Source organism: Colias philodice, chromosome 29, assembly GCF_061535455.1.
Source record: "Colias philodice isolate Cphi_HAF_F1 chromosome 29, ilColPhil1 Martin Lab GWU primary, whole genome shotgun sequence".
In the NCBI taxonomy this organism is placed as follows: Eukaryota; Metazoa; Arthropoda; class Insecta; order Lepidoptera; family Pieridae; genus Colias; species Colias philodice.
In genome coordinates, this window is record NC_143114.1 from 6,959,784 (window position 1) to 6,983,262 (window position 23,479).

A 23,479-nucleotide genomic window follows, 5' to 3' on the forward strand; every position below is an offset into this window, starting at 1 on the left:
CCTATCCGAACAATATAAAGCCGCTACTATTTGATGACCCCGACAAAGAACAACGCCCGACAAGGACTACGCCTAATAAACAACAACGGATTGACAACCTCCTTATATTGCAGCCAATTACCAACTGAAGCACAGCAACTGAAGTAGGTAGAATACATTAATGTTACATGATGCCTGACCTGCCCCCCTAGTCAAGTGGCTTTCTGTTAGCGTAGCGTTCAATAGAATAGACTACGAATGTATGAGATTGACGTAAGCTGTAGATACGTTTATCTACAGCCTCCATATATCAAGGAATACTATGCCAAAAACAGATACCCAACATTTCGAGGTACACCCCCAAGAAGAGTGGCAAAGGTGTACATTTTTGAAGTTTCGAAAAATATCGAATATCTCAAAAACGGAGGGACTCTTACTGAACTCAAAATAATATATTTCCCTGATCCACCTCAAGGTCCTCTAGCCATAGTACCTAATCCTACTAATATTATAAATGCGAAGATTTCTGAGCATGGATGGATGGATGTTTGTTACTCTTTCACGCAAATACTACAGTATCGATTGCAATGAAATTTGGTATGTAGGTATCTGAAGACTCAGAATAAGACAGAGGCTACTTTTTATCCCGGAAATCCTACAGGCACGGGAACTATGCAGGTTTTCTTTTAAGTCTAGTTCTTTATTTATAATTAGTACTAGCTTTCCACCCGCGGCTTCGCCCGGTTTGTCTAAAACCTAATAAATTATATTTCTCGACAACCAATCTATCTATTAAAAATACCTCATTAAAATCATACAGATGGCGAAAAGCGACTTTGTTTTTTTTTGCTATGCAGTGATACTAATATGTATTACTAGCGGTCATATTTCGCAATAAAAGGTAGCCTATGTTCTTTCTCAGGGTCTAAAGATCCAGTAGTTTATGCGTGAAAACCATACATAGATACATACATAATTACAAACCTTTCCTTTTTATAATATTAGTATAGATGTATGTATTATAAATGAGTATTTTTGGATGATTGGATGTATGTTCGATATTCAAGTACTCGATGGAATTTTCTCTGATTTTCTCTCGGAAAAAATTTATCTTGTAAGTATGTATGTACCATAAGTGAGGCCGGGCAAAGGCAAGATACATTTTGAATTTTTGATAACCATTCTATATAACAAACAGTATGCCATTTAAAACATACATTTTCTATTCTTTAAAAAATAAAGCATTTTGAATGCTACAAAACTATTAAATTTTCCAATGCACGCTATATCTCAGACACTTTCGCATGGATTCTCAAGAGATCCCGCTCAATATGATTTCAATCCCATGTATTTTGTAAAACAATACACAACAAACATTACTTTGTCACCTACGTGAATAAACATTCTTCAATATAAAAGGGATTCCAGATTCGTTCTGTATCATTCGATCTGCTGCTTTGAATACGCCATCTTGTTTTTCCCGCGTTCCGCGTTTCGAAATGTCAAAAATTGTCATCTTGTTTTTGGTTATCTGTGGTAAGTAGAGAGTGACTTTTTAATTTAAAATTGAAATAAATGGGCATAATTTAAAGCTGACCAGGCTTACGTTATTCTGCCTTACTCTTATCATTTAGGAATTAGGGGCAAAATAGATGTTTACCGATTGGCAGACCTACCGAATACAGAAAATTTCATAAGAATCGGTCGAGCTATTACCACAGAATAATAACTAGTAGCTATCGTGGAGGAGGAGGAGGAGTTTAATAACCTGAGACTTTAGGTTCATCGTTATTTTTTTTACCATTTTTAACTTCGCCCGCGTAGTCAAAGGAAATCCCGAAAAATTTCCATTTCCGTGGGATTTCCAGGATAAAAAGAGAGAAAAAGATACATTGGCCGACAGACTTACTTTCTCATTCTAGCAATGTATTACGAAAATTACAATATGCATGTATTCCTGCCCATATTTGGCACCCAACATTTTTGCACACACGTTTCAAACCTTCAGTCTTATTTCTTTACAAATAACCACCACTGCTGTATCAATTAAAGCACCACTGCTTCTTTAACACTATAGATTCTAACTAGCTGTGCTCCACGGTTTTACTCCCCTCTTGTTGGTCTTAGGGTGATGATATATAGATGATATATAGTGATGATATATGATATATACCTTCCTCGATAAATGGGCTATCTAACACCGAAAGAATTTTTTCAAATCGGACCAATAGTTCCTGAGATTAGCGCGTTCAAACAAACAAACTCTTCAGCTTTATAATATTAGTATAGATTAATTTTTTTTCAGTGATGGCGGCCTGGGCTTCAATGAACTGTCAGTCATGTGGAAGGGAGTGCGCCTCCGCCTGCGGATCTAGATACTTCAGGACCTGCTGTTTCAACTACTTGAGGAAGAAACGAGGCTCTGATACATTCAAGGTAAGGAATCCATCGTTTTATTAGAAACTAGCGGTCCGCCCCGGCTTCGCCCGTGGTACATATTTCGCAATAAAAGCCTATGTTCTTTCTCAGGGTCTAAAGATTATCTGTGCCAAATTTCATCAAAATCGGTCCAGTAGTTTATGCGTGAAAACCATACATACATACATACATACATACATACATACATACAAACCTTTCCTCTTTATAATATTAGTATAGATAAGCAATGATTTTTTTAAAAGTAATAGATACGCTATACGCTCACCTAACAAACAGAAAATTTGGTCGCGAGCGACTGCACACATACGCAAATTTTATTAACCACATTCATAGACTAAGGTGAAAAAGATAGCATAATATAATTGACACAGTAAGAACGAAACAGATAGTTGATCACTCAAATGTCACTAATTGACCAATCACAGCACTGAAACTGATTTTTGAAATCGATCCAGTAGTTTCTTTGACTTAAAATCTTTAATGAAACGTAAATTTAATGAAATTGCAGCACAAGTAATGACTTTTTACTACATCAGCTCTATGTAATATAGTTGGAAAAACTATACAGTACCTATTTTATTTTTTAAAATTTATTATGGCCATTTTACTCATTAGGTTAAGTACCTACTTTCGATATCAGTATAATGTTTCTTTTTATATCTGCAATAGTTACAGAATAATCGCCTGTGCACACTTAACGATTACACCCTGTATATCTCCCTAATATTATTTATTTATTTGTACGCACTATAATTAAGATACGCCTTATGGATGATTTTAAAATATAAATGTGATCATACATCTATCTGTATTTGTATAGATATCGATGACATTATTTGATATTTTCTTCATTTTTTCAAATATTTTAACTACTAATCCTATTAATATTATATAAAGGCGAAAGTTTGTATGGATGTTTGTTACTCTTTCACGTAAAAACTACTGAACCGATTACAATGAAATTTAGCACACATATAGAGGGTAACTTGGATTAGCACATAGGATAGGTTTTATCCCGGAAATCCCACGGGAACGGGAACTATGCGGGTTTTCCTTTGAAAACGCGGGCGAAGCCGCGGGCGGAAATCTAGTTAATACATATCCTAAATGCTTCATCCACAGATTGTCTCGAGCATCAGCGACTTACCGTACATCTCAAAACCAAAGATCATTATCGAAAACCTCGACTGGGATGATGAACCGATTGAAGTGTATGAAGTAGAAAACAAGATTCTGGATGCGTAATTATATTTATTGTTATATAAATGTAGTAAATGAATAAAGTGATTATTTTCAAAGTAATTTGTGTCTTATTCTGTCGCCTCCATCTTGAATTTGAAATAGTATCTATACTAATATTAGGTATAAAGAGGTTTGTAATTATGTATGTATGTATGTACGGTTTTTACGCATAAACTACTGGACCGATTTCAAAAATTCTTTCACCATGAGAAAGCTGCATCTGAGCAACATAGGCTAAGTTTTATCCCAGAAATCCCACGGGAACGGGAACTATGCGGGTTTTTCTTTCACTGCGCGGGCAATGCCGCGGGTGGAAAGCTAGTAGTAGGTATGTGATAATTTAAGTTTTCACATTTAATGATGTTGATGTTAAAAATATCAATATATTCTTGCAATTCCAGTTCCAATTCATATTATACATTAAATTAATGTACTACTATTATAAAGGCGAAAGTTTGTAAGTATGGATGTATGGATGTTTGTTACTCTTTTACGTAAAAAACTACAATGAAATTTACACACATATAGAGAGTAACTTGGATTAACACATAGGATAGGTTTTATCCCGGAAATCCCACGGGAACGGGAACTATGCGAGTTTTTCTTTGAAAACGCGGGCGGATATCTAGTATAATATAAAAATTAATATATATTACATTAATTATCTCCCTCTCTATCTCTCTTCAGCCTTTTTCCGTCCACTGGGACATAGGCCGCTCCTAAGAGTCCTAAGGCACGCCATAGAGCTCGGTATTCAGCTTTTCGACGCCATTGAGTACCAGCAACTCTGCGTATATCGTCGCTCCATTAAGTATAATTAGATAGAAAATATCTATTTTCAGCTGACTTTAAAAAAAGAGATTTACAATTCGACTGTATTCGCTTGTGTTTGTTACTTTAGATTTTGCGACTGTGTGAACCGATTTTGATGATTCTCTTTTTATTTGAAAGCTTGCCCCAATTGGTCCAATTTAAATTTTGTCCAATTCTAACATTTTGAGGGCAGATTAGTTTGTGTTAATAAAAACTTGCCCAGGGGCGTATTATGACCTCTTATTCCCAGACAGTTTACGCCGTGAATTGAACTGACTGGCAAATTCATATTATGATCGCAATTTATAATCGCAAATTAGATCGCAAAGTTAATTATTATTGTATTATATTATGAATTTGCCAGTCAGATCAATTCACGGCGTAAACTGTCTGGGAATAAGAGGTCATAATACGGCCCTAGATAAATAAATAAATTTTAAAAGGGAAAAATAAAACAACACATTCATCGAAGGACCTTTATTCCTTCTCAATTTGAACAATCTTAAACAATAACTACGAGGCAAGTTTTAAAAATGAGTTTTATTCTTACAACCAATCGACGCATTGCTTATAAATATGTTTTGTGTATCGTAAATTTGCATATGAAAATATCGATAATTTCATGAAATAATAACGTTTCCTAGTTTTAAAACGATTTTAGAACAATATGACGGTTATCAGTAACTAGCTGTGCTCCGCGGTTTCACCCGTGGCCGGTGGCTCCGCTCCTGTTGGTCTTAGCGTGATGATATTATATAGTCTATAGCCTTCCTTGATGAATGGTCTATCTAACACCGAAAGAATTTTTCAAATCGGACCGGTAGTTCCTGAGATTAGCGCGTTCAAACAAACTCTTCAGATTTATAATATAGATTGTGATAGCTTCATGAAAATGTTGACAGCAAAAAACATGAATAAATAACTGTAGGTACATAATTCATATCCTATTGTAACATTAATGTATTAAATAGTTTACAAAACAGTTTTGATTCTTGCTAAAAAATCACTGAAATCAGTCAATCGGCTCACTGAAAATCGGTGCTGTGACGTCTTTTACGTCACAGATGTTCACCGAGTGATTTCCCATTATGATAATGTACTTGTGAGGCTATGTGCCATTAAATAAACGTTTTCTTTATTTCTTTCTTTCTAAATAAGCAACCTGATTAACAAATATGTAAATAGTAACTCCGCTTTTTTTCTATTTTTTTACGAGCATCGTATTAATTTTTGAAGCAGTCTGCTATTTCATGTCATTAATTATTTTATATGCAACTTTACGATACCACCGTATAGAAATTAGAAATTTCCAAGAATAACCTACAAGAATATATACAATGTCACCTTCTAAAGTACAAGATAGATAATAAAATAGCGTATTTTTTCCGTTATAGACGCCATGTTTACAAATTGGCGCGAAATTTGACATATAAATAGAAACGCTACGGACGCGGTTGTCAGTCATAGACAAGTTTATTTCTTTTATTTATCAATAGGTCATGGATCTGCGAAAAGTGTCACATAAAAAGGGAATTAATATATTTATAAAACAACGAATTAAACATTTAATTATAAACGACGAGTTCCGTTGCCATTTGAATAAATTAAAAAAGTAATTAGTCTATGGCACAAAATTCTCTATGGCGCAGATCCATTTGACATCTGTCAAAAGTCAAAAGTCAATGTCATTTACTGTAACGCGTTCTGCTTTCGCCTGGCTATTTCAGCGCTCGCTTCTTGTATTGCTTCCCATAGTTTCGCTTCTGATAGGATTTGGCGGGTGAGTTCCTCGATTGCGTTGTCCGTGTCCGCGTAGGCCATGTCTTCGTCCATCTGTAAAAAGATATTGATAATATACTTAATAATTAATTATTTTTTATATAGATGTAATAATTTGTTAGTTTTTTTTAGGACTCAAATAATCTTTAGTACGAAATGGCGAGCACCTAGGTAAGATAGGAACTGTACAGAAAAGAGGTGTGAATGGTTTGTGTGCAGTACTGCGTTTTGTACCTTGAATGGAGGAGCAAGAAGCCAAAAATCTAATCCTTTTCTTTTTTCAGGTCTTGTCTTTAACCTTTTTTAAATTTTTATACTTTTAAAATGAAAAGCATTACATTTGTATATTCATGGGTGGTGATGATCACTTACCGTCAGGCGATACAACAGATCAATTGCTCTTCTTAGAAAAATGTGTGCGTGTACTAGTGTACACACGTAAGAAGTGATACTTCTTTATGACCTTATTTTTCAAAAAATAATTTACCATATGCAACTTTACAGAAATACGTCGAATCAGGCGTGGTAGGGATAAGAAAAAGATGGCACGTAACGGAAAAATGTTACGCGTAACGAAAAAATGTTACACAAAATTTTTTTCCAACCCCGTTAAAGAAGTTTCACTTCAATAAAAATGAAACCTCACCTGTCTTTGTCTCATTATCTCTTGAAGGGGCATGCCGGGTGGATTTTGTGAGCGTTTTCTTCCGCATCCTGGAATTATTATTACATACATTTAAATAAATGGTTTGAAAGTAACTGAATATTGCAAGAAGACAAAGAGAACTTTCTTTTGGATATTAAAATGATTCTTCGTCATTAATTATTATTTTAATAATTACCTGTGAAAGCATTACAAAATGGCCGCTTCTTTGGCGGTATAATAATATCATCGTTAAGCCGAGAGTCGAAGTTTCGTGGGATCTGGAAGAAGAAAACATCCAAATCTATATATTATGCCTATTATATAAAACTCTAATAAAAGATATTAAAGGAAATATTTATATATATACTTGTTTAGAATATTATAAACTTCAATTCAATCTTTCTGTGATTGAAATTTATTCATTTATACAAAAAAATTGTAATAATTTGTGCTCTGTGGAATTAATTAAATAATCCTATTTTCTACAGTACTATTATAATGTTTATAAAAATATAACTAACCGTAGCAGAATAGCATGTACTGATGAAGAGTACCACAAACAAAACGGAAATACGCAGTGCGACACACATGGCGGGAAAATTTGACAGCTCGAGTTTCAAAATGGCGGATCTGAAATAGAAATGATGAATACAAATGACGAATGAAATCTTTTGATAAACAGGCTTTTAATAAACGAAATCATCTTACATTTAATAAATTGCATAAAATATCATATTATAAATTGGGTTAGCTTTAGGTATTGTGGTTAGAAAATTATAATTTTCATAAGATTTTCATATTCATAAATTATATAGTCCACAACAAGGACACAATGTAAATAACTATCGATGAAATAGCCTGTTTGAATTTAAAATACTATTGCACCGATTTTAATTTTGTTTTCACCAATGTATAGGTCAATGTCTGTACTCGTGAACAGGGGTGATTGGAAACAACTCCACTTACTTTTAATACCCATTCTAAATAACTCCTTTTTTACAACTGTAAATAATATTTCGTTTTATAGATCCGATTCCGGTATTCCAAACTTTGGGAAATTCATCTGATCATAGAAAATCTCTGATTATAGAAAAATATTCTTGTTAGTTGTGATTCTGATTTATTATAGTTGTAATATACATGTCGCAGGCAAATTGTATAACCTCGCCGTTTACAAACGCGCAGCATTTTGTAATATGCTGTGTATTTACTTTTTTCAAACGTCCACAAGAAGACGGTTGATGGAGCCCTCACTTCGCGGGGTTCCTATTTCTGTGTAGTTTTAAAAACAAGAACCTAACCTAACCCACTCCCTTATCCAAACCAAAAATTTCTGATTACGAATTCTCGACATATAACAAAATGCCTAGCGTATTTGTAAAGTGACAGACGCCGTTTGTAAACAGAGGAAATTGTACAATTTGCCTGCGATATACATATTATGGCTTTTTTTATAAAAATATACCCTATTGATCAATATAATAATCTCAATCATTTTCAATTTATCGTAATAATCTGATTACTATGTAATCTTTCCTCCTTATAATATTAGTCTCTTTCTAAATGTATCTAAGATTTTCAAGTATTCGACTCAAGTATCATACCGTATTTAAGTTTATTTACGAGGGAGGAATACTAACGGAATTTAGGAAGACAAACACACTGACAATTGCTAACATTTAACTTAGTTACAACTTACAATTTGATCAAGTTATGGAATTAGGATCTTAGTTATTTTCGAAGTGAAACTTCTTGAGTAAAATTTCAAGGTCGCGTCATGGCAATACCGCCACGTTATGGAGAAAGGTGACGATTTTGGTATCATTGAATCTTACTAAAGAAGTTTCACTTCTGACACGTGCGCTCGGCACACGCTCTTTTTTATTAAGGTGATGAATTAATTTTTCTAACATTTACGGCCCTTTTTAAACCTTCGTAATTTTTATATTATTAAAGTTGTCGTGATGAAAATTCTTGACAAGAAAGTTCAATAGTAACACAATACGTCTACCGTTTTAGAAACATGATTCCATGATATTTTCTCGATAGAAAAAAAATACAAAGTTCTCATTGTTATTTTTTTTTAATCTCTGGCATCTTCAAAATAACAAACGTAAAGTTACGACTTTTTGGATATTAACTATAAAATATACAACCTATACGTCTACCGATTTAGAATTTTGAAATATGCGATGGTTTTGAAATAAACAAGAAATACTTGAAATTAGCGCGCGACCAGCCAATATAGCGAGAGCCGCCCTGTACCTTCCTACCCCGATCGCTGCACGAGTCATTCCCGCTACGGCCGTCACACGGGGAACTTGTGTCGCTCGCGCAATCGTAAAAAAGGGTGACAACACGATAAGACAAAATGAGACAAATGGGGACAATAAAGAAAATAAGAAGAAGAAACATAAAGGTTGGAGGAAAAAGAATGCTTACAATTGGAACAAATTAATGAAGTAAGTTGGTTTTATTTTAAATTTGATGATAATTGTATTATAGACGATGTTTGATATGTACCCCTGTTTTAAGTACATAACGAATGTGTAAGGTTTTTCATTTATAACATAGATAATCTTTTCAGAAATCCGGAATCCAGAAGGAAAATAAACCCACTGATTGTTCACAATGTGAACCCACTCCTTCGTTAGTACCTTTATTCAGTCAAAAATGTATGTTATCAACGCTCTACTGGTTTTATCGCATGATTCCATTTTTCGCAAAAAGCAACAAAGTGCAAAGAAATAAAAAATCATGGTGAACTTAGTGGAAGTATGGTGGACATAATATGGAACAGGAGCTCATTGGAGTAGTATTATATTTAAAAAAAATACGAAAAAATTTCAAGAATTACATTTCTTAGTAGGTGGTAGATAAGTATGTTGTATAAAGAATTTGATGTTGATATTTATTTCATTTATACTTACTACACCTGTGCGGGAAATTGCTTAGTACTAAAACAGGTTTATATTCATATTTACATAGTAATGTGAGTTTTCATTTCGAAAAATTTTGTGTAAGTATATTAAATTGAGTTCCTGGGTGATCTGGGAAACACAATTGGGCCCGGAAGATGGCGCTGCAGTCACTCCTCCTAATCACATGAACCGATTTGGATGAATATTTGTGTGCACATTTCATTGTTGTGGGATGATTGGTTGATTCGTTTTCACATTAGCTAATATTATGTATTTTTGTTGTAAACTTAATTTAATGTTTATAATACATTATTATTGGTATAAATAAGCCAGTGTTCGTCTCACATTGCTGTACCTGCCTACCTACCCTACCAGGGCCTAGGGCCTTTGTTCTGGCTATTTTATTTTGATTATTTGTAATGAATAATTACAATTATAATAGAGTGCAAAAAATAAATACATGCGTCAATATATTTTGTGTTTTTTTTTAAACAATTTTTTTATTTAAAAAAATATCATTCCGACCGCGGCTTTGCCCGCGTGGAATTAGGTTATATCGTGAATCCTGTTTTATCCCACAGAAGTGTTCAGTTCGGATAAAAAGTATCCTATGTGTAAATCCAGGCAATTAGCTATATTTTATCAAAATTGGTAATGTAGTCTTGACGTGATTAAGTAACAACTAACAAAAAAATATACAAATTAACATCCAAAGTTTCGCATCAGTTTTACTGTATTAGTGATATCTTCCACTCTTGACTTTGACTGAGAAGAATTAGGGTTTATAACTTCTTTCAGAAATAGTACCTTTCATTTCTGGGCATTATGTAATATCTACGTCAGCATCAAATTCTATCTAAATCAATTCAGTAGTCCGCGTTATTGAGTACCATTTCATTTTTTCAGAGTAACAATATTTTTTGTTATTTTAAAGATTATTTATAACCTGTACTATTTTGTAATAAAGTAAACATTACGAAATATGTAATAATAATTATTAATAATGTCTAAGTAGTTGTTAAAAAGAAGATTATTTGTTTATAAGCAAGAAAATAAAACCAATAAATCAACAATTAAATAAATGTATAACAATATTATAACTGTATGACGACTCCATACATGTTTGTCCCGAGTCGGCCAGCGGCAGCGCGGCGAGTTTGCAAGAATGACTTCGCGCACACCCGCGTTCGCGATAGCGAGCTATTAGACTCCGCCCGCCAAGCAGTGGATTTTTTTTTGTGTATCGTCTTAACACTAGTATGATTGTATTGCACGACTGTAACCTGCCTTTAAGCCACACCTCCGCGCCCGTCGGAGTGGGGAGCGTGAGGTTTTTTTCGTTACGGAATTTCTCGATTCGGTCCCCGCGCTCAAAGCCCGCGATAGAAGCTATGCAATAGCTTAATATAATTTACTTAGGTTACCTAGCCTAGAGTATGTTGATTGTTTTATTTTGCTTCATAAAGCTGAAGAGTTTGTTTTTGTTTGAACGCGCTAATCTCGGGAACTACTGATCCGATTTGAAAAATTCTTGCGGTGTTAGATAGTCCATTTATCTAGGAAGGCTATAGGCTATATATCATCTCGCTAAGACCAACAGGAGCGGAGCACTGCGGGTAAAACCGCGGAGCACAGCTAGTTAAAATAATAAACTAACATGTTTATAAGCCCCCAGGTTATAAACACGTATAATAAACAACAAAATCTTGAACCAGAGACAAGAGAAACGTCATTTTTACGACATGACAGATGTCATGTTGGAAATAGCTCCGGGCTATTTGCTAAAATTTTGTTTTAAATATGACATTTAAAACGTAATTTGATTATCTTTTAAGTATTTAATGTGTGGGTTGATAAACTTGTAGTAATTTTTGAATTGTTATCTTTTGTGAATTTTCAGTATTTAGACGAATTTAAATATAAGTAAATAAAATCAGAATAAATATTATAAATGCGAAAGTCTGTCTGTTAATTGCTGCTAAACCACAGCACAGCAATTTTAAATGAAAACAATTGAAGACAGGGTCAAAACTCAAACATGGTCTACAATTTTTTGTGATACCCGAACTGTGAAATAATTTTGTGACGACAGCCATATTTGACCGATTTTTATCAAACATAACTTAGAATCACATCAAACTTTCACAACTTTAATAAAAAATACTGCATCGAAATCGGGTCATCCGTTTCTGAGTTACGATACCATAGCCAGATTTTTATTCTACGTAATAACATAACGACCTAAATGGTTTTTGTCTTTTTTGCGTAGCATCGTAGCACCACCGTAGCACCTTTATAAACGAACCAACTTGAGTACAATTTTTTACATCGAAAGTTATATCTATCGGGATGGTTATTTCTTTACATGTGGTCAGTTTTAATTGATGTCAATTTCTTAGATAATATTTTAGCTGCGTAATTACATATTTGAGAGTTTTTGCTAATTTTAGAACATAAGTTTTAGTAATAATTTTTCAAATCGAATCCGTGGATCCTGAGATTATCGCGTTCAAACAAACAAAGTCTTCATCTTTATAATATTACTAGCTTACCGCCCGCGGCTTCGCCCGCTTTGTGTAAAACCTAAGAAATTATATACTAAAACCATTTTCTTGAATAACTCTATCTATTGAAGAAAACCGCATCACCGTTGCGTAGTTTTAAAGATTTAATAATATAATAATAATAAATTCTTTATTTCAGAACAATTTAGTCCCATAATAAGCATAACAAGTTTAAGCATACTAAGGGACATAGGGACTGAGAAAGCGACTTTGTTTTATGCTATGTAGTGATTTGTAGAGATTTTTAGCTCAAGTACACCCGGATGAAACCTGGTTGAGAGGCTAGTCACTATTGTTACAATCATAGATTGAACAATAACAAAAAATCTTGTATATATGAGAAAAGTGTAAATTTTCTCTAAGAGCCTCTTTCTTATGAAGATAACGCTAGGATGGGTTCGCACTCAAAAATATGAATTGTTGTGATGAAAAAAATATTTGAAAACAACCTTTTATTTGTGTATATTAATATTTTTTCTGTAGCGCCAGAAATGTAGTGAAATATTTTTAAAAGTGGGAGATTATAAAAATATTTTAGTATGAAAACAGAGAGATTTTTTTTGTATTTTAAGTTATAAATATAATTATAGGTAAATATGGATTTATTCATATGTATTTCGATAAAAGACTAAAAATTCATATGCTTGGATGTTAATTATCAATCACGTTAGTAAAATTGATATAAATTGTGTAGTAAAACCATTCTTGAGAACCACTATATATTATAAAACCGCATCAAAATCCGTTGCGTAGTTTTAAAGATTTAATCATACAGACATAGGGACAAAGAAAGCGACTTTGTTTTATACAATGCATTGATAGTGATAGATCGGGATAACAATCTATACTATAATATTATAAAAAGGAAAGGTTTGTAATTATGTATGTATGTATGGTTTTCACGCATAAACTACTGGACCGATTTCAATGAAATTTAGCACACATATAGAGGGTAACTTGGATTAACACATAGGCTAGGTTTTATCCCGGAAATCCCACGGGAACGGGGGATACGCAGTTTTTTCTTTGAAAACGCGGGCGGAAAGCTAGTATATTATATTATATTTTTATTCTTCAAAAATGCATATAAAACCATTTATAGTTTACTAGCTTTCCGCCCGCGGCTTCGCCCGCGTTTTCAAAGAAAAACCCGTTCCCGTAGGATTTTCGGGATAAAACCTATCCTATGTCCTTTCTCGGGTATCAAAATATCTCTATACCAAATTTCATGCAAATTAGTTCAGTAGTTAAGGCGTGATTGAGTAACAGACAGACAGACAGACAGAGTTACTTTCGCATTTATAATATTAAGTAGATATGGATTCGTCGACTGTGATCTCATATTTTTGAGAAGTAGGTTAAAATTATAATGCATTGAATGATTGCATTCCATATAAAAATGTAATAAATACAGCTTTTATTGGCATTGTACGTAATGCTTATTGTATTTTTATGTGAATACTAGCGGTCCGCCCCGGCTTCGCCCGTGGTACATATTTACGTTTTCTCTACATAAAAACCATCCTCGTACTTCAAGGAATATAATAAAAAAAGAATTATCGAAATCGGTTCAGCCGTTCTCGAGTTATGCGCTTACCAACACATTTTGCGATTCATTTTTATATATAAAAGATTAATTTACACTAAAATATAAAGGAAGAGATCATGAATATTTGTAAGGTTGGTAAAATATATTCGTATAACTGTGCATTTAGACCAAACAAACACAGAGCTAGGGCATTATTTCGTGATCTTTTAGTGTAAACGAAAAATCGAATTCAGTTTTGTTCAGTACTAGGTTTCCGCCCGCGGCTTCACCCGCGCAGTCAAAGAAAAACCCGCATAGTTCCCGTTCCCGTGGGATTTCCGGGATTACGTCATTTTACCGGGATTAAAAGTAGCCTATGTCCTTTCTCGGGTATCAAAATATCTCCATACCAAATTTCATGAAAATTGGTTCAGTAGTTTAGGCGTGATTGAGTAACAGACAGACAGACAGAGTTACTTTCGCATTTATAATATTAGTATGGATTAGAAAATTGCATAGAATCGAAAGCACTAAGAACAACGAAAGAACGCTCTACGCCTCTGAATGCACATAAAAACAATAAAGAAACAATATAATCTATATTAATATTATAAATGCGAAAGTAACTCTGTCTGTCTGTCTGTTACTCAATCACGCCTTAACTACTGAACCAATTTGCATGAAATTTGGTATAGAGATATTTTGATATCCGAGAAAGGACATAGGCTGCTTTTTATCCCGGGAAATAGGATAAGGTTTAATCCCGGAAATCCCACGGGAGCGGGAACTAAGCGGGTTTTTCTTTGACTGCGCGGGCGAAGCTGCGGGTGGAAAGCTAGTATAGATAATAAAAGAAAAAAGAAACAAATAATAATAAAATGTATAGTATAGGTATACTTGTATAGTATGCTACAATGGAGAAAATAACTTATCAGGCGGCCTTATCACTTACTAGTGATTTCTTACAGGCAAATTAGTAAAGGAATTTGCATAGTTTAGTGGTAGTTTACTGCTTAAAAATTGATTTTAGCTTTTAATCCAGAATTTTCACAAGTTGCAATATGTTTATGAACTTTCTTTGGCATGTTATTATAATATAATATGATGATAATATAATATGATGTTCCATATGTATTTTGTAAAATTGTAAAACTGACATGATTTAAAAGAGCAACTATGGAGTTTCTTGCCGGTTCTTCTCCGTAGATACTGCTTTCCGAATCGGTGGTAAATTTTAAAATATGTAATGACGTTTCAAAAGTGCTTCTATAAGAAGTCTAATTGAATAAATGAATGTTTGAGTTTTGAGTTTGTGTATGGTTTTCACGCATAAACTACTGGACCGATTTCAAAAATTCTTTCACCATTAGAAAGCTGCATCTTCATTGAGCAACATAGGCTATATTGCATTTTCAAAAAAAATAGAGATCCTTACCAAAAATGCATTAATGTAACCCAAGGTGTAAAAAATTCCTTAATAAAAATTCTGTCATCGCGTGCGCTGCGGAATCTATTCCTTGAAGTACGAGGATGGTTCTTATGAAAAAAAAAAAACGTAAACATGTTGGTACCACGGGCGAAGCCGGGGCGGACCGCTAGTATTGAATAAACTTAGTACGATAAAATATGAATTTGTATATTAATTTTACATTATAGGTATTATAACTATATTTTTTTATTATTTACTAGCTTTCCGCCTGCGGCTTCGCCCGCGTTTTCAAAGAAAAACCCGCATAGTTCCCGTTCCCGTGGGATTTCCGGGATAAAACCTAGCCTATGTTACTCGTGGATAATGTAGCTTTCGAATGGTGAAAGAATTTTTAAAATCGGTCCAGTAGTTTATGAGCCTATTCATTACAATCAAACAAACAAACAAACAAACAAAGTTTTCCTCTTTATAATATTAGTGTAGATGTAGACAAACAGTAGAGTTTAAGCTAGTACCAATATAACTGAGCTGCCTATTTTGTTTTGTTTGAATACCCTAACCCCCGAAACTACTGGATGAATTTCAAGTTTTTGACGCAAAAATATTTTGACGTAATTTTGTTGTTTAAAAATTTTTTCGTGATCAATGTATGCAAAACTACAAGTCCCTTCGTGCTAAGTATACCAATAGTGGGACACCCTGTATACTGTTAACTCTGCGAATTGCATATATACATTACTAGCGATCCGCCCCGGCTTCGCCCGTGGTACATATTTCGCAATAAAAGGTAGCCTATGTTCTTTCTCAGGGTCTAAAGATTATCTGTGCCAAATTTCATCAAAATCGGTCCAGTAGTTTATGCGTGAAACCCATATATAAACATACATACAAACTTTTCCTCTTTATAATATTAGTATAGATATAGTAAGTACATATTGCAATAATGATTGAAATAAATAAATACACATTTAGCGAAGTCGGTTAAATCAAATGGTACTCACCGGAGGTCGGGTCACTAATGCAACAATCTTTGATGTTAGCCGCTTATATAGCGCTTGCTGGGCGGACAATACGCGCAGAGGCGTGGAGTCGCTGTTATGCTAACATTTTTTTGCAATTATTTTTTTGTGGATTAGTTTTATGTATTGGGTTTATCAGTAGCAAAAGCTATAAAAATTCATCTAAATCTGTTCAGCTGCTAATGAAAATGTAACAGGTAGTCTTACTTTCGCATTTATTATCGACTTGTACTTATAGGAGTAAGTTTTGGTATTTTTCTTTAGAGAATATAAAAAAAAAAACAAATTATGAATTGATTACATAATAATTGTGTGATATATTTATTTATTTTAATAAAATCTTTAGTATAGTACTTTCGAATGCTGACGTGTATAATTTCAGTGAATACAGTATTTAAGTAAGACATATATAATATACTCAAGAATAATTATGTACTTTATAAAAATAAATAAAACTATTATTAATGTTCACCTGAAACCCCTCATTTAAACAACACATCCATAGTTCAGACAACGCAATTTTTTTCTAAAAATATTTAGCACCAACAACCACTCCACCCCACTTGTCCGTTTGTATCCCGCTGTTCCCGCACACATTCATCGGTACCACGTAAAACAATACATACTTAATTAAATGCAATATTAATAAATGGGATACGAAATTCGGCAACACCCTGTCATCACCATTTGGGCGGGAAATCGACCAGAAGGCTTTTCTTCATTTATACTTTCAATTTCTGGAAGATATTTTTTATTTAACTATACTAATATTATCAAGCTGAAGAGTTTGTTTGTTGGAACGCGCTAATCTCAAGAACTGGTCCGATTTGAAAAATTCTCTCGGTGTTAGATAGCCCATTCATCGAGGAAGGCTATATATTATCACGCTAAGACCAACAGGAGCGGAGTCACGCGGGTGAAACCGCGGAGCGCAGCTAGTAACACAAAAAATATTTTTTGTTTGTCATTCAAATGTGTATTTTTTTTTGCATTATCACTACACAGTATAAAATAAAGTCATTTTCCGCCGTTTGTGTATCTGTTTGCTTAGATTTTTAAAACTACGCAACGGATTTTGATGCGGTTTTTTTATTGGTAGAGTAATTATTCTCGAGGAAGGTTGGTCTAATTTAGTTAGATGTAGAAAAAGTGGGCGAAGCTTTTTTTTTAGGTACATAAAATGATTGGGCGGTGTCTGAAAAACGAGTGTGTGAAATAAAAAAAAATGAAATCGGTGAAGGAACATACCGCTCAAAAACCGGCATGTCCGAGTATCAAAAGTTCGACATGTGACATTTGCTCGCACTTGGCCAGCGTGGTGATTTGTGGCCGCCACACACATAGGAGCCTGTGTCCCAAACTGGGGACATATGGGATGATGATGAATAAAATTATTTTTTTCTTAAGTTTAATAGCATTCTTATAGAAAATAATTTTTAAAACTTATTTAAATTCTATTAATCCATCCATACTAATATTATAAATGCGAAAGTAACTCTGTCTGTCTGTCTGTTACTCAATCATGCCTTAACTACTGAACCAATTTGCATGAAATTTGGTATAGAGATATTTTGATACCCGAGAAAGGACATAGACTACTTTTTACCTCGGGACATAGGATAGGTTTTATTACGGAAATCCCACGGGAACGGGAACTATGCGGGTTTTTCTTTGACTGCGCGGGTGGAGCCGCGGGTGGAAAGCTAGTCTTCTATACTGATAACTATATTATAAAGTGAAGTCCCATAGTGGGGTAAGGGGCAGATGCATTATACATCTGTTTCACTGATCGATTTTCTTTAGGGACAAGTAGGTGATCAGCCTTCTGTGTCCTACCAGACTGAGACATTTTTTTTTTCTTCGTCTCCACCGGGAATCGAACCCAGGACCCCTCGGTGAAACGCTCACGCGTCAACCACTATACCAAGGAGGCAGTCATATTATACTTAAGCATCGTTCTTCTATAGCGTTACATTATATATTACTACATTAATTCAACCAGACGATGAAATAATGAAAAAATAATATAGAGAATTTCAATTTACAAAAGAACCTAGCATGTGTACTACGTGGTTACTTAACAAAATTGTTTATTTAATAAAATTGTAATAAACGCATAATACTGAAAAAACGTAATTTCCTAGAGTGAAATGATTTTCCAAATCGGTCAAGTTTTTGGGTTGATATATATGTAGTGTCAATCAAAGGGATTGTTTCCTTTGCAAACTATTACTAATACATTGTTATAAAAGCTGTTTGTTTGTTTGAATGTGCTAATCTCAGGAACTGGTGCGATTTGAAAAATTGTTTCGGTGTTAGATAGCCCATTTATCGAGGAAGGCTATATATAGGGCATAGGCTATATTATATCATCACGCTAAGACCAACAGCAATGCGGGTGAAACCGCGAAGCGCAGTTATAGAATAAGACGATTTCCCTTTAATATTATCGTTTAAAAATGAATTCTTAATGAAGTAATACAATATGGGAAGTCGTAAAAACATATTTCTCTGATATCTGAGTAATCTTTTATCTTTAAATGCTTTTTAAGGATTCTTGCGCAAGTTATTTTGGGCTTAAAATAACTTAGAAAAGGAAAGGTCGAAAAAATATAGGCTATATAGATACGATAAGGGTCGCTTGTTGGTTTAAATTCGAATGTGTATCGAGATGAAACTCACATGCTAAAAATCCACATTGTGATATGGAAATAAGCTGAAATAAGTATCATATAGTTATATTATTTACTAGCTTTTTACCAGCGGCTTCGTCTGCGTCGTCTAAAACTTTACATTGTTTCCGCTATTCATTGCTGAAAAAAAATCAGTGTAGTAGTTTTTGACAGACAGCAATTTTATTTTAAACTGTTTAAACTGTTGTGAACCGAATTTCATGAAATTTGGCACATATAGAAGGTGACTTGCATATTTTTACACATCTTTATATATTTATACTAGCGGTCCGCGCCAGCTTCGCCCGTGGTACCTACATGTTTAAACTATCCTATCTCTCAAGTTGGATCGAACTGCACATGGTGTGCGAATTTTATTATAATCGGTTAAGTGGTTTAGGAGTTCATTGAGGAAAAACATTGTGACACGAGATCTATATATAAGAAAATAATAATAATTTTAATCCCGAAAATCCCACGGGGACTGGAACCATGCGGGTTTTCCTTTAACTACGCGGGTTATCTATCAAGCCTAGATTACGTAGCAGTTACCTACGCTACGTAGCACCTTCGTAGAGCATAGGCTACTTTTCATTATCACTACATAGTATAAAACAAAGTCGCTTTTTCTGTCCCTATGTCCCTATGTATGCTTAAATCTTTAAAACTACGCAACGGATTTTGATGCGGTTTTTTGTAATAGATAGAGTGATTCAAGAGGAAGGTTTTAGTATATAATTTATTAGGTTTTAGACAAAGCGGGCGAAGCTGCGGGCGGAAAGCTAGTAGCACCATATTGTGAAACCGTGGGTAGTCTACACTAACATTATAAAGAGGAAAGATTTGATTGTTTGAATTGAATAGGCTTCGAAATTACTGAACCGAGTTTATGACGATTATTCTATAATGTTTTTATCCCAACCCGGTTCATGACGAGCGGCTAGTAATTTATAAGTGCTAAAATGCTAAAAAAAACATTTAGAGTTAGCTTCTTCCCCATAGATATCTACTGCTTTCCGAATCGGTGGTAAATGTAAAAAATATGTAATGACGATTCGAAAGTGCTTCTAGAAGAAGTCTAATTGAATAAATAATGTTTGAGTTTGAATTTGAGTTTAGCCAAAGTCGTCTGTAAGAGCTGGTTCATGAAGATAACATACATAAAAACTTAAATTGTTCTGTTTACTCGAAGTTTAAGAACAATTTTATGTCTCGAAAACAGCTGATTCACGTGAAAATTATTTGTTTTTTTCACGATAAGATGCAATCTATAAAAGAAAACGTATTAAATAAGAATTAACAAAAATTTCCCAGATAATATAGAAAATACGTTTAAAAATTAGTTTTTTTTGTAATAGACCGGGAGATACTGACACAAAATTTCGAGTCATTTGTAACAGGATGGCGGTTCTACAGGGTTCTTAGTACGCAATGACAAAAAGAAAAATGATGGTGTGAACGCTGGTACCGGCGGCTTAGTCGCGTGGGCGTTAGTCGAACTCATCGGAAAATAGCGAAAGTCAAACGATTTGTAACAGTATGGCACTTATTTTTCCTGTAAGTTTGAGGATCAACGAATATAAATACAAAATTTCAAAGATCTAGGTGTTGGAAATCTTCACTTATATAAATTAATAATAAATTTATTTTTCAAGTATGACAGCACTTTTTCCCCCTACTAGAAGTATGGCAAATATAATAATGGTCACATTTTATCAAATACTCTCCAAAAAGCCAAATGCAATACTGGTACAAAAGCATAGGCGAAATAAAAAAAAATTGCAGATTTTCGGCGGTATGGCGACCATTTGGAATCGTCCGAAAAGTATGGCATGGCGATTTTCGTAAATGGCTGCACGACGATGGTTACCTGTGCAAAAGTTAGCTTGGTACAAATGGTTGAATAATTGTTTTTTTTAAATCAACACATTCGCGTCGGTATGGCGGGCTGTAAGTCATACCGGAAAAGTATGGCATGACACTACCGCCTACTTCTTTTTTATGGGCTATCGGTAAATTCTAAAATTTTTGTGTTACAAATCGTTTGACTTTCGCTATTTTTCCGACGAGTTCGACTAACGCCCACGCGACTAACCCACCGGTACCAGCGTTCACACCATCATTTTTCTTTTTGTCATTGCGTACTAAGACCCCTGTAGAACCGCCATCCTGTTACAAATGACTCGAAATTTTGTGTCAGTATCTCCCGGTCTATAAGGAGTTATTATCATAAAACTGCCGTAGTGAGATGGGCATTGATTTTAATATGTTTTAAAACTAAGGAAATGTATGTGTCACAGTCATCTAGTTGTATCTTCTATTTGATTAAATGACTAGCGTGTTCTTTGAATGACGACATTCAATTGAATGACTAAAGGACAACTCGTCAAATTGTTTAATGTAACTTTTATTGACTGAACGTCATCGTGTTTTTTTAACTACCTAGTAGGACGTTGAGTGACGCTTGTTAAATCAAAGTTCGGCCTAGTCATTCAATTGAATGTCGTCAAACAATCTACGCACTAGTCATTCCAGCGAGTCATTGAAATCTGAAACAAATAACAGATTCAATCAAATGACGGCCACATATGCACATTGGAATATGTTAGGTACATATGTGGTATCTACAATTAAACAAAATTCGTAACAAAATCTTTATAATATTCGTGATAAACATTTTTAGCACACAAATTTTGTCAGAGCAAGCCAGGGTTTGAAACTAGTATCTAATATCTAATATTCTAATATCTAATATATATTATAAAGGCGAAAGTTTGTAAGGATGTATGGATGTATGGATGTTTGTTACTCTTTCACGTAAAAACTACTGAACCGATTACAATGAAATTTAGCACACATATAGAGGGTAACTTGGATTAACACATATGATAGTTTTTATCCCGGAAATCCCACGGGAACGCGAACTATGTGGGTTTTCCTTTACCAACGCGGGCGAAGCCGCGGGCGGAAATCTAGTTTTAAATATAATCCTAGCTATAATTCATTACAATATACCTACTTAGTTAAAAAAGAGCGTGTGTGTTCAGCACACGTGTCAGAAGTGAAACTTTTTTAGCAAAGATACCAAAATTGTCGCCTTACTTCATGATGTGGCGGTATTGCCATGACGGGAACTTGAAATTTTACTCTCAAAGCACCTGAAGAAGTTCAAAATACACATTTATCACGGACGAACCCGGGCGAGTGACTAGTCAGAAATCATAGATTGATGATACACCATTTGTCAAAAATTATTGAAATAAGAAACCAATGTAGTTTGTGATTTGACAAAATATAAAATATTCATGAACGAAAAATGGTTCTAGTTTATAATACTAGCTGTTAATCCTGACTTTTCATGGGTTATGGACTTATGAGTTATCTATACTAATATTATAAAGCTGAAGAGTTTATTTGTTTGTTTGTTTGAACGCGCTAATCTAAGAAACTACTGGGCCGATTTAAAAATTATTTCGGTGTTAGATAACACATTAACTGAGGAAGGCTATATATAGGCTTATAATTATCATCACGCTAAGACCAACAGGAACGGAGCAATGCGGGTGAAACCGCGGAGCACAGCTAGTAACTATATGAAAATGCAAACTAAATTAGGTATATAGACGAATTTAAATTATGTGATTATTTTTAAATTATGTGATTACTGGACAGATTTTCAAACATTTTTTTAACATCTGTTGATATAATATAGTAATTATTACCTATATGTATATTAGAATAGACCTATTCTCAAGCTTTAAAAAGGAAATTACACACAATAGAAAACATCATGAAAATCAGTCACGCCGTTTTGAAAGTTTGCTTGCTGAATTGTTTTTTACTCTGACGCAGAATTGTTTTTTTTTGTAAAGATTATAAAAAACACAAAAAATTATATTAACGAATAGTGTACAATGTACTTAAGTAGTATATTTTTAAACCTTTAACTTCGAATTTAATAAGTAAAATATGTAGTAGATTAATATTAATCGACTTAAAAAATACAAATATGCGAAGCGTAGGGTGGCGTAGGCGTCTTAATAATCACGTGATAATCACAACGGTTGTCATGGCAACCACAGCTTATTTAAAAATGCCTGGATTTATTTCAAGAAACTAAAAAAGGAAAGCTATTAAGCCCTATCCATTGCAGTAACCACAATATTGATGAAAAATAACATTAGCTTTGGCTAAGGCCGCGTTTACTTTCGATAATTTAATTCACTATTTATTTCCCCTTTTTATAATTGTTTTAAAAGAAACATTGACTGTGCAAAGATTAAAAACATGTGAGCCGAGCACACGTGTCAGAAGTGAAACTTCACTTCAATAAATAAATCTGTGCAGGGAAGAAGAAAACGAAGGTACAGAAATATAAAATTTTCAACTCACTATTTTAATATAAATACAAAAATTACGCACTTTGCCTAGTTACTAATACTTGGTAA

The 23,479-nt window shown here is 33.9% G+C and overlaps 2 protein-coding genes and 1 long non-coding RNA gene across 3 annotated transcripts in view; 1 reads left to right on the top strand and 2 right to left on the bottom strand.

Moving 5' to 3' along the window:
* The window catches only part of LOC149476073 (uncharacterized), a 359,309-nt gene that overhangs the window by 28,013 nt on the left and 307,817 nt on the right, over positions 1-23,479 (bottom strand). The gene's annotated exons all lie outside the window — the stretch shown is intronic.
* Positions 1,381-3,663, top strand: LOC149476078 (trissin-like). The gene is made up of 3 exons (XM_089712476.1): positions 1,381-1,515; positions 2,285-2,415; positions 3,541-3,663. Exons 1-3 carry the CDS (start codon positions 1,479-1,481, stop codon positions 3,661-3,663), a joined length of 291 nt encoding a protein of 96 aa, XP_089568602.1. The 5' UTR covers positions 1,381-1,478.
* Positions 4,936-7,526, bottom strand: CCAP (Crustacean cardioactive peptide). Its single transcript, XM_089712611.1, has 4 exons — positions 7,420-7,526; positions 7,095-7,176; positions 6,899-6,966; positions 4,936-6,306 (listed from the first exon to the last, which is right to left on the bottom strand). The coding sequence occupies exons 1-4, from the start codon at positions 7,486-7,488 to the stop codon at positions 6,163-6,165; spliced, it is 363 nt and encodes a 120-aa protein (XP_089568737.1). The 5' UTR covers positions 7,489-7,526; the 3' UTR covers positions 4,936-6,162.